We start from the raw sequence: 12789 nt of genomic DNA on the forward strand, positions 1-12789 counted from the left end.
TAGATGAGAGGGCAGGAAAAATACATGTGTGAATCATCCAGTCGTGTGTGTAAGTTGAAGAGATGTCATTTCAGAGACCCATGCGTCCTTCCATATGTGCAGGATATACTAAGGCCAACCCTGCCCACCACATCAGTTTTCTGTTTCAGTCCTGGCACAAAGCAAGGAGCGTCAGAGCTGTGGAACAGGGAGGCTATCGCTGTCTCTTTCTCTCTCTCTCTCTTTCTCTCTCTCTCTCTCTCTCTCTCTCTCTCTGTGTGTGTGTGTGTGTGTGTGTGTGTGTGTGTGTGTGTGTGTGTGTCTCTCTGTGTGTGTGTGAAGGGGTCTAGATTGTGGGGAGAGAGAGCAGCATGTGTTTCAGAAAAGCAGAGATGTGTGGTGCTGATCTTGCCAGTGTTTGGTTGCAGCTGTGGAGCTGCTATGTGGTGCTTGTGATCTTTCGGTATAGTGGTGTAGATTGACAGATTTGTGGAGGTACTGTTTTACTATAGTTGTAGTAAGTTCTTACAAGGTATGCACATATACAATATGTATAATAGAGCATGCTGTGCAGGTCTCTGTAGCTTGTGTGTGTAGGTTATGGGTATGTGTATGGGTAGGTCTCTGTCCCTTGGCACTGCTGTATGTGTTTCCAGAGCATGGTTGATTGCCAAGGTGTAACCAAAGACTCGGATAACCACGCACATGCACACTGAGGGATGGACATCCAACAAGCAAGCTGGACCTCAGTAGCAACACTCTCCTAAAATAAAATAACAGACATTCTTTCTCCACCAACCTCATCACCACTCCCAGAAACACAAAGCACAACACAGATGTCGAATCATGGAGAGTACAGTGCTTTTGTAAAATAGTGGTTACTGGATGTAGCTTGGGTTCTATGAGTATGTGCATGGCCCTCTAATGGGCTTTGCTGTTGGTTAACACCTTTGAGGCTCTGACTTGGCACCCTGAAATAGATCTTTGCACTTACTGCCCAATCAGGGGGTAGCAACTACCCACCGTGGTCTCACACGCTGCTCATCTACCTTTGGAACTCAGCAGCCTATACCTAAAAAGCGGGCCAGCGGGGCCTCTAGTTAGAGGACTATGCATGTACTCATTACATCCAGTAACTACTATTTGTATTTTGTACATGCTTCGCTGTTTGTTAACACCAAAGGCGAAGGCTATTATGTGATAAGTTCAGGTATTGGAATAGGTACAGTGTTTCCCACAGGTCTGAAATATACTTGTGGTGGTAGCTGGCAAAAAGGACTGGTATTACCTGTGGGCACAAAAATGGTCTGCTACATTTGACAAACAACAAATATGTGTGATCTTTAACACAATATTTTGATTTATGAAATATTTTATTGACTTCACATAATATACTTAACAGACCCCCCCCCCAAAAAAAAAAAAAAAAAATCTACCAACATGGGAAATCAATTTCCCCTTATATTTAGCCAGGACAACTTTGCTGCATGTGTAGCTACCAACGCAGCATAGTTGCCGCTTTCTTTCATAGAATTCGGAGCCAACTACCATGTCAGAAAACAATACACAATAAGGAGAAAAGGGCCCAATTCCAATTCGGCCCCTACACACTCTCACTCTATTTGCCCGTTTGTGTGAAGGGTCCGCCGCATCGAGTGTTGTTCCAAACTAACGACCCTTAAATGGGAATGGATTATAAAGCCCTCCAACACCGAGTCTGCATCAATGCAGATTTACAAACCACACTCCCAGATGAGTGCAGCATTGCTTTGAGTCCAGAATGGATTAAATGCCATATACCTACTAATGTGAGTTCTGTGTGTTTATTTCTAAAGGATAAATCATAAATTACCTCCAACAGACACGCACACATGACAAAATTACAGGTGAAATTGTATTTTGGAATTAACATGGCGATGTGTACCCGAAAAAATGGGGTGTTTTTTTATTTGACTTGATATTTGAAAATTAAATTGATAAAATAAGGATATAATTAGATTAAAACAGCAAACGAAAACATGTTCAGCAAAATAAAAATGCGGCCAAAGAAGCATGTGAGTGAATTTTTTATTTATTTAATCAATAATTTTCCTTTTACAAGCTAACTATGCCATGGATGTAATGAGGGCCATGTCATTGCACACACATCTACATCTTTGTCAATGCTGTGTATAAGATTATCTTTTAGATAAGATTTAATCACAATATTTAGGTAACAATGAATTTCCTGTTTCCATTGAGTAAGGTGAGGGCGTCCCAAAGCTTGCCGTTGTATTTATACCCTCCCCTTTAATGAAGAGACCCTCCACAGCCACTAGTGTGACTCCACACAGAGTTAAAGTCTGTCTCTTGAGTGGGAGTGTGTAGGGACCAGATTAGAATTGTGCCAAGGAGTTGCTTTACCTTGTCTGTGCTTGTAAAATATCCTCATCTTTTAACGTACGTCTTTCTTTTAACGTCTCTCTCTCTTCCTCTTCCTCCCTCTCTCTTTCTGTGTGTGTGGTTCTCTGCAGAGGATGGGCGATTGTCAGTAGACCCTTCTCGTGATAGCAGAACGAACAGGACCGGTAGAGTGATGGGAGAGTAATTGATCGCAGATGGTGTTGTTCTTCTCTCGGACGGATAAAAAAAAAAATGCTAAAATGTGACGCCAAATATAATTTGGCGGCTGTTAATATACTTGGGTGGTGTGCCCAAGTAAAATCTATGTGTGGGAACCACTGAGGTATTTTGAAGGAAAATATGGGATCAGAGTATCTCTATATAAAATGTGTCTGTCATCCTACTGTCATCACTCAGGGTATCAGAGAGAGAGAGAATGACGAGCAAAACAAAAAGACTGAATGAGTGAGTGATCGATTTACACTATTGGTCACCTGAATACCATGTGACTTAGTCATGATGTTACACACGCCTTTGCTCTTTTTAAATGAATTGGCACAGTTTCAATTAGGGGATTGTTTACAGCCTGCAATTTCTGCTAACTTCATCGTTTGCATTTGTTGCTAAATTAAGAGACTTTTTTCAAAAAATACTGGACTGGGCACTATTTCAAACTTCCATTGTCATTGCCTGACAACAGAAAAACATGTAAATGAGAACAGTTTTATTGGGAATTCAGCTTTATTAAAATATTATATATGTGAGCACAGATGGGAGGAGAGGAGCAAACAGATACAGGGCAGAAACCAGCTGACACTGGGCAGAATGCGAATACGATGCAGTGATGTCAGTTGAAGTATACAGTGGTTCCACTATAGTTTTAATCTATGTCCTCGGTTTTGCATATTGTCCATACGTGGTCCAGCCATATACTAGGTTTTGACCCGGCCTTGTTTTTGCTGTAGAGCTTTATTTACAATGACTGCAGTTTTTAAAGCAACATTAAACATAATGTTGCTGTTTTTTGACTGTGACTATCTAGTGTTATGTACCTTCTGTTTGTCACTTGGCAGATTCACTTTAGAAAAATGGTCACCCTGGTATTAAAGTTCACACATGCTGTCTATTGCTTTTCAACTTAAAATGATTCACTTCATCTGTCTTTGCAATTTTGCTTGTGAATGAGAAACCAGTTTACCAAGGCAAACCCTTGCTCCACTCTGCCATGCTTTATCTTTTGCCATTATCAGCAGAGGACAGTCTGGGCCCAGGCCTTGCCACTGTTGATCTTACAGTCAGATCTGAGCTCTGTGTCTCTGCGTCAATACTGTCCAAGGTTGTTGACTCTTTGTCCTCTCCTCTCATCTGTTACTGATGCTCCGATCAGCTCTGCAAACCTGCACTCTGCCAGCTGTGATACTAACTGAGCCAAATGTCAAAAACTAGCAACTACATTGGAAAACTGCAGTATTTACTGTAACTGAGGATTGGAAGGCCATGCTCAGGGATTTAGATATATACAATTATCATTGCACTGACATGAATATGCCAAAGTATTTATTTTTTTATTAAGGCTGAATGATAAGCATAAAATCATATTGCGATTGTTTCATTGGTCATTTTTGGATTTCATTATCACAGACAAAAATATAAAAATGATGATGATGTGATTTGTTGCTTGTTCCAAAAAAGTATGTTCCTTTATGTCTGAAGAATATGGTTTGTAGGCTGTGGCATTTCTGTACATCACAATGCTTCATTTATGGTATGTTGTGACACATTTTACATGTTTATTGCACTTGGCCATATTGAGATTTCAATAATATTTTGATTATTTGTGCAGCCCTATTTTATATCTTACATTATAAACCTCTTACAATATGTTCACTATTCCTGAAAAAAGTTGTTTATCACCAATCTGAAATTAAGATGAAAATTTTTTTTTTATTGTTTCAACAAAATGTTCATAATTTTTCCACCAAAATGAATTTACAATACTACTGCCATTGATTAAACACAAAATATGTTGTCATTCACACCGTCTCCTCTCCTGTTTAGAGATGGCAATACCAAACTGTCAAACGCAATGAACAATGTTCCCTCTCTTTCAGATCTGCAGAATGGTCTTTGGTTTATTATCTTAGGTTGACTTTGATGAAAAGGAAAATAAATTTCCCGGTGTCCACCAATGAAATTTTTATTCAAAATTTTAGTTTTTACATTTTGAATTCTTGCCTTTAAGGTTTTAGGAATGCTCATGCGCCTGACGACTGAAAAATTACTTTCTTTCATTGCATTTTCAGTGTGACTGAATTATTGAAATTTATAATGTATATTAACATTTCTTTCCTTTATTCTCTCTCTCTCCCTCCTACTCTTTCTTTCCTTCTCTTCTCTCCTCTCTCCTCTCTTTTCTTACCTTTTTCCACACTTTCCTTCCATTGCTCTCTCCAGGTTCTGTTGCTTCAGTTTCACAGCAGGTGACCCCCACCCCTCCGCCAAAATCCGGCTATTAGATGTGACCACGAGGTTGATCAGGAGAAGCCACCATGTCTTAAACGCAGACGGGCCCTCTGGAGCCCTATCCCCCCACCCTGGCCCATCCTCCCCCTCCCTCATCCACCACCTTACTCCCTCTCCAAGTCCCATCCCTCTCCCAGACCTCCCTGCACATGTGAGGGACAGGCTACCTAACCCTGGCTCCCCACTGGCACACCCCTCCCCCCCCTCCGGAGAGATGAGCTTGCAGAAGCACCAGCAGCTGGGTGGTGGTAGTGGTGGGGTGATGGGCTCTGACCGGGACCTGCAGTCCACTGCTTCCTCAATTTCACTGCCCTCTGTGAAAAAAGCCCCCAAGAAGAGGCGCCTCTCCCTGACCTCTCTTTTCAGAAGGCGAGGACGGGAGCCCAAATTAGGGCGCCAAAGGTCCCGAGAGCTCCAGCACCCTGGACCTGGAGGCCTTGGAGGGGTGGATGGCATTGCCAGCATTGAGAGCATCCACTCTGAGATGTGTAATGACAAGAACTCTGCCTTCTCTGTGGCTGGGGCCGGAGCTGCCTCCGCTGCTGCTGCGGCCGCTGCCGCTGCCGCTGCCGCTGCCGCTGCCGCTGCCGCCGCCGCCGCTGCTGCTGCTGCTGCTGCCGCCACCGCCACCTCATCTGCCTCAGGGCCTTCTTCCTCTACCTCGTCCTCCTCCTCCAAGGTGGGGGGTGGGGTGGGGGCAGAGCTACTGGAGTGCCCGCTGTGCCTTCTGCGCCACTCCAGGGAGAACTTCCCTGACATCATGACCTGTCACCACCGCTCCTGCATCGATTGCCTGCGCCAGTACCTGCGCATTGAGATCTCAGAGTCGCGCGTCAACATCAGCTGCCCCGAGTGCTCGGAGCGCTTCAACCCGCACGACATCCGCATGATCTTGAGTGACCGGGTGCTCATGGAGAAGTATGAGGAGTTCATGCTGAGGAGGTGGCTGGTGGCTGATCCTGACTGCCGCTGGTGCCCCGCGCCAGACTGTGGGTAAGCAGTGAATTTAAATTTACAAAACAATTACACAGTGAACCTGTCACATAAGCTGTGAAAATTACACATAGTGGTTTCTCAAGAATGCTTTTCAGTGTGTTCAGGGTGTCTCAGGTTTACCTGTTGTCTGGTGTGTGAGATAGAGTGTTGCAAGTTTCCTCAGATTACTGTCTTGCACCTATAGGTAGTGTTGCATAAGACTCGGGCAACTCTGTTCTTCCCAACCCTCCCTCTCCCTTTTCTGTTATGCTCTGCCCAGCCCTTTGCCTACATCCTCGTTGTGTACACTGTGTCACACTGCTCGGTTCAAAAGGAGCATTAGATTAGTAGTACACCATTCACGTATTGATTGACAGCTGTGACTTCCCACTCTTAGAAGGGAATATCTCTGCACATGTCACCATTTTTCCAAGGCAGGCTCCATTTCATCAAGTTAATGTATTTGTCTACCTGAGATAATTTAATATATAATAATAATAAATATAAGACAGCATTGTTTGTAAATTGCTGTTGCTAGGTCAAGACTAAATACATCAACTCAGAGAATATGGACCATTCATCAGCTCAAGATATCGCTGAGAAAATGAAGGACTTGTTTTCAGAGATCAGAATCACAAAATGCTATTTTTCATACTTTCATACTTAAGCAATATCACACATGAAGGAGTGATGTTGTACTGAATATCAGCACAGCTGTGGTATGGTCATAGGTATGAGACCGCAGGCCAACAGATTATAATTTGTTTGTTTATTTTACCATTTATTCGGCTATACCAACACATATAGTTCTGCAACTGGACTGGTAGTGGACTGTTGCTAAGTAACACATAAACATTCCTGACCTGCACAGTGCACACTAGCTAGCTACGTTGTCAACACGTTACCTCAGGTGTGCACTCAAGTATCCAGATTTCTTCCCTTCATCCTCTTCTGATGACCACATGCAATTTAATTCAAATGTTATTTCTGGAAATAGGTTCATCTTTGCAAAGTTTGTTAAAATCTAAGAGAGGTAATGACCGTTAATGTGACGTTGATTAACGGTTAATAGAACGACTGTAAAGCAGAGCGATACATATAGTTAAAAGTCCCAATGCTGTTGTACTCTATGTCGGCACTCATTGAATGACTCTTGTCCAATCAAATTACTTGATCAGAACTAACTGTTGTGTAAACAGATGTAACATGATAGTTATGGAGGAATAGAAGTACAAAAAAGGGTGAGAAGCAGAAACAAATATTTGTTTTCAACTTGATCTGTAACTGTTAAATAATATTGTGTAATATGTATGCACAGTGTATTATGTCACAGGAAAACCCATACCTCTGTCTGTCTTTTCCAGTCTGTTGGTCTCTTTTCCAGCTATCTTTTCTGTACCAGCTGTCTGTTTGTCTCCTTCCCTGTTTGTTTTCGTTTCAGCTCTCTGTATTATTTGCTGCATGCCCCTGTAACAGTTTTGCTGTTTAATCCCATTCCTGAGTGATGACTCGTTGGTTTGCTTCCACCCAGTCCCCCACACTGCCACTGCAGTCCGTCTTTACAGAGGCCATGCAGGGTCAAATGGTGACTGACTCACTGACAAATCAAATCTGCTGCTCATTTGTATATAGCCAGGTGGACATTGGTCTAAAGTCCCTTAACTGCTGGATCTTCATAACTCACAAAATTGAGGAAGCATCTGGAATAAGAATAGAATAAGAATTTACATTAATTTAAAATGTATTGAACCATTTTTCTCTGTGAGGCTGACTCTGAAGTGGTCATGAAAAACATGGTGGACTGTATATCTTTATCATGAAAAATTAGACCCTGTTTTTGTATGACATGCCATAGTGACAACAAGCACAGCACACATTTTTGCGTGAAAAGGCTTATTTATTTGGGAGAATCCTAATTCTCTCTCTCTCTCTCTCTCTCTCTCTCTCTCTCTCTCGCCCACTTGCTCAACTACTTGTATAGCCATTTCCTTTTCTTTGAGCTGAGCATTGGGGCGGACCATTGTCCATAGTTTTTGCAGTGTGTCTACCACTGCTGGCACTGGTTCTGGTTCTGGTTCTGAGGAAATTACAGTGTCCTTCTGTTAGGCCTGCACAATATGAGGAAAATTTGCGATGTTTGATGACACTGTTGAATGAAGTGAGTTCACTCCTCACTGATCTATACTGCTCCTCTACATGCACAGCAGACAGCACAGAGGCTGCAGCCCTGTGGAGTTTTGTCCGGTTCATTTGGCTCAGGCGCTGCACCTTGAAGACCCTGCATGCATGGCGATGTGTTTATTGCACATGTTCATATCGCAATGACGAGTTTTTCGATTTCTCCAGCTTTTCTCTGCTCTGTCATTTCCTCTTACTTGTTCCTCTTTCCTGCAGCTCACAGGCTTTCGTTATCATGCTAATATTCATCCAGTCTATTACTCAATTTAAGAGTTGCATGGATCAGTTAGGTTTGGGAAAAGGCACACCCTGGGCCAGGGCAAAAGACATAATATTTGTGTTCAACATTTATTAAGATATCCCTGTCGAACTCCCTCTGTATTAATATGACATTATTGATTAGAAAACAGTATTGTCATTGGTTATACAGTTGATAACTACCATCAGCAACACACTTTCCTTGGTTTTTCATGAGTCCAAATGAGGAGAGAGAGAGAGAGAGTGATAATGGAGTAGTACAGTTTAGACGCCAAGAGAATTAAAGTACATGTATTTAATTCATTAAAGTGCTTATTTTCTAATGGCTGTGGATGCACTGCTGCATTCGGAAATGTAACCTATTTGAGTACTTAATCCCTCTGTCCCTGACTCCCTGGTCAGAGGAAATGTAATGTGTAAATGGACTTGCACTTATATAGCACTTTTCTACCACTCAAAGCGCTTTACAATACTTGCCACATTCACCCATTCACTCAAATTCATACATATCACTCATATGCACAGTCATACACTGATGGAACAGCCATCAGGGGCAATGTGGGGTTCAGTATCTTTCCCAAGGATACTTCGACGTGCAGCCTGGGGATCGAACCACCAACCTTCTAATTAGTGGACGTGTCCTGAGCCACAGCCGCCCTGTGTAAATTAGTTACACACAACGGGTACCGATGTTACAGTTATTGGGCAAAATTTTGTGTGACCACCATTATTATCTAGCACTGCCTTAACCCTCTTGGGCATGGAATTCACCAGAGCTGCACAGGTTGCTACTGGAATCCTCTTCCACTCCTCCATGATGACATCACGGACCTGGTGGATGTTAGACACCTTGCGCTCCTCCACCTTCCGCTTGAGGATGCCCCGCAGGTGCTCAATTGGGTTTAGGTCTGAGAGAGACCTAAACCCAGACATACTTGAGACATACTTGGCCAGTCCATCACCTTTACCTTCAGCTTCCTCAGCAAGGCAGTTGTCATCTTGGAGGTGTGTTTGGGGTCGTTATTATTTTGGAAAACTGCCCTGCGGCCCAGTTTCCGAAGGGAAGGAATCATGCTCTGCTTCAGAATGTCACAGTACATGTTGGAATTCATGTTTCCCTCAATGAACTGCAGCTCCCCAGTGCCGGCAGCACTCATGGAGCCCCAGACCATGACGCTACCACCACCATGCTTGACTGTAGGCTAGACTTAGTTGTCTTTGTACTCCTCACCAGGGTGCCGCCACACATGCTTGACACCATCTGAGCCAAACAAGTTTATCTTGGTCTCGTCAGACCACAGGACATGGTTCCAGTAATCCATGTTCTTGTACTGCTTGTCTTCAGCAAACTCTTTGCGGGCTTTCTTGTGCATCAGCTTCAGAAGAGGCTTCCTTCTGGGACGACGGACATGCAGACCGATTTGATGTAGTGTGCGGTGTATGGTCTGAGCACTGACAGGCTGACCCCCCACTTCTTCAACCTCTGCAGCAATGGAGGCAGCACTCATTCGTCTATTTTTTGAAGCCAACCTCTGGATATGACGCTGAACATAAGGACTCAACTTCTTTGGTCGACCCTGGTGAGGCCTGTTCCGAGTGGAACCTGTCCTGGAAAACCGCTGTATGATCTTGGCCACTGTGCTGTAGCTCTGTTTCAGGGTGTTAGCAATCTTCTTGTAGCCTAGGCCATCTTTATGAAGAGCAACAATTCCATTTTTCAGATCCTCAGAGAGTTCTTTGCCATGAGGCGCCATGTTGAATATCCAGTGACCAGTATGAGAGAGAAAACACCAAATTTAACAGCCCTGCTCCCCATTCACAACTGAAACTTTGTAACACTAACGTGTCACATGACACCAGGGAGGGACAACGACGCAATTGGGCACAATTTGGACATGTTCACTGTGAGGTGTACTCACTTGTGTTGCCAGCTGTTTAGACATTAATGGCTGAGTGTTGAGTTATTTTCAGAGTACAGTAAATCTATACTGCTATACAAGCTGTACACTCACTACTTTAAGTTATATCAAAGTTTCATTTCTATAGTGTTGTCCCATGAATAGATATAATAAAATATTTGCAAAAATGTGAGGGGGTATACTCACTTTTGTGAGATACTGTATGTTTTCTTAGCATGGTTAAATGGGTTTGATAGTGTTGTATTAAAAGATCAATGGGTCGCATTCACGAATATGGGCATAGAAAAGTGTGCACGCAAAATTAATGTCGGATTCATGACACATGCTCACTGGCCAATTTTGATAGTACCACTGTGCGCATGTTAGTGAATCAGAATTATCCTAAATTGACAGGCACGTGTCTGCTATTTGCAATCAGCATACTGCCACACTCTGATTTCTCTGTAAGAAAATACAGTTGCCTAGAGGTGTATCATGGAGAAAGTGGTGTTGGTTAGAGAGAGGCATGGCTCCTGAACCAAAAAAAAAAGACAAGTATTAGGATTTGTAACAGTGGCTTGTCCATAGCTGGCCAACAATATCCAACACAAAGGCACATGATGTGTTGGACAAGCAGAAATAATGCATTTATCAGTGTACATGCAAGCCAAACTGACCACTTTTGAAGTGTGGCTGTTCACAAATCTAAAAAACGAACTTCTATTTGTTTTACATACATGCAATCTAAAATATGTTATAATAGCATTGGCTTAAAGTAGTCATAGAAGACATGTGGGGATGTTCATAATCTTGAATGCCTTTTTGAGGCAGTTTGTTAGGGATCTTTCTTTTGCTTATAATTTTAGAGCTGAGGTTAACTACACCTTGTAATTGAATGTTGTCCTTTTGACAGAGGGAAGCTAACCTAGCAAACCACCATGTGTTTTGTTTGTGTAGGTATGCAGTAATAGCCTTTGGGTGTGCCAGCTGTCCTAAGATCACTTGCGGCAGGGAGGGCTGCGGTACCGAGTTCTGTTACCACTGTAAGCAGCTGTGGCATCCCAACCAAACCTGTGATGCAGCACGGCAGCAGAGAGCCCAGAGCCTTCGTCTGAGGACCATCCGCTCGTCCTCCCTCAGCTACAGCCAAGAGAGCGGAGCTGCAGGTTAAATGAGTGAACCAACACACGCACACACATACACACACACACGCACAGAAGATAGTTGCATGAATGCCCAATTACTTTTTCTAACACCATGGTGAAAATTGAAGTGATGTTATCTGACTGAACAGACCTCACCTGCTGATAGCAGTGGCATTATACAGAGTCTAGTGGGTGAAACTTAATTATGAACAGTTAAATCACATTCTCTTTCTCTCAGCTGATGACATCAAGCCATGTCCACGATGTGCTGCTTACATCATCAAGATGAACGACGGCAGCTGTAACCACATGACCTGTGCCGTCTGCGGATGTGAGTTCTGTTGGCTCTGTATGAAGGAAATCTCAGACCTGCACTACCTGAGGTCAGTACGTCTGCACACGTACACACAGACACGCTTTACAGGCCTTGGTTAGTTTAACATGTTTACATTTAAGTACACTCAGAGTAACAATGTCAAACATTGTTGTATAAGCAAATCACAACTGTTCATCCTCATCAATCGTCATTACTGCCTTCATCCTTGTGATCGTGATTCTAAGAAAAACATTCATATTGATATACAGTAAGTTTTGCTGTCTGAAGAGTGCCCAAGATAAAGAACCTATCCACCAAGCTTGATCGTTTTACTTCATGACATTTTTGATCTGCCTGACTAAATTAAAATATTTTGAATGATCGTGAAGCTGATTTTCATCAACACTAGGAGAAATTTTTCCCTCAGTTGTGTGACATGGGGGAAAAAAACTGAAGACCTATTATAATATGCACACAAATGTATAAGTGGCGGACTACTTCTTTTTCAGTCCATCGGGCTGTACATTCTGGGGTAAGAAGCCATGGAGCAGAAAGAAGAAGATTTTGTGGCAACTGGGAACACTTGTGGGTGCCCCTGTCGGCATCGCGCTCATCGCTGGTATAGCTATTCCCGCCATGATTATCGGCATCCCTGTATATGTGGGAAGGAAGGTGAGGACACATTGTTTGTATGTATATATTCAGGTTCCTCTGCTAATAGTTACAACTACATGGATGAGGCAGAACATCTACTCATTCGTTCACTGTTTAGATTTACTGTTCAAACACTCAACTGTATAGAGCTGTGTGGTTTATTATAAAGCACAGGGTTTCAGTCTGCAGTGAGTCAGTCAGACCGCTGCATTTTAATCATTTGAATAGTTCCCTTGCTTTGGAGCTCTGCTCTCTCACACAGCGTTCCTCTGAGGCACTATATTTTCAGTTGTAAACATACTCTGTTACATAACTTTATACATATTACATTATCAGTAATGGAAATAAACATGGCCAGATACAAGCACATATATCAAACAGTAAGTCACTAGTTAAATTGGAAAAAAAATAGTGTTAATAATGTTATTTATTTTTCCCAGGCTGAAGTTATCGCAAGCCAGCTGAGGTCATTTGTGATTAA

General features: G+C 42.7%; 1 protein-coding gene across 1 annotated transcript in view; it reads left to right on the top strand.

Annotated features, from left to right (window-relative positions):
- The window catches only part of LOC111664110 (E3 ubiquitin-protein ligase RNF19A), a 29348-nt gene that overhangs the window by 10251 nt on the left and 6308 nt on the right, over nucleotides 1–12789 (top strand). Inside the window, exons 2-5 of the mRNA XM_023418577.2 lie at nucleotides 4816–5877; nucleotides 11151–11359; nucleotides 11577–11721; nucleotides 12164–12326. Of these exons, the coding sequence (XP_023274345.1) occupies nucleotides 5099–5877; nucleotides 11151–11359; nucleotides 11577–11721; nucleotides 12164–12326 (1296 nt within the window). The 5' untranslated portion in view covers nucleotides 4816–5098. The remainder of the gene's footprint in view (nucleotides 1–4815; nucleotides 5878–11150; nucleotides 11360–11576; nucleotides 11722–12163; nucleotides 12327–12789) is intronic.

The sequence above is a fragment of the Seriola lalandi genome, unplaced genomic scaffold, assembly GCF_002814215.2.
Source record: "Seriola lalandi dorsalis isolate HSWRI2012SDOR001 ecotype SW California unplaced genomic scaffold, Sedor1 jcf7180002054583, whole genome shotgun sequence".
In the NCBI taxonomy this organism is placed as follows: Eukaryota; Metazoa; Chordata; class Actinopteri; order Carangiformes; family Carangidae; genus Seriola; species Seriola lalandi.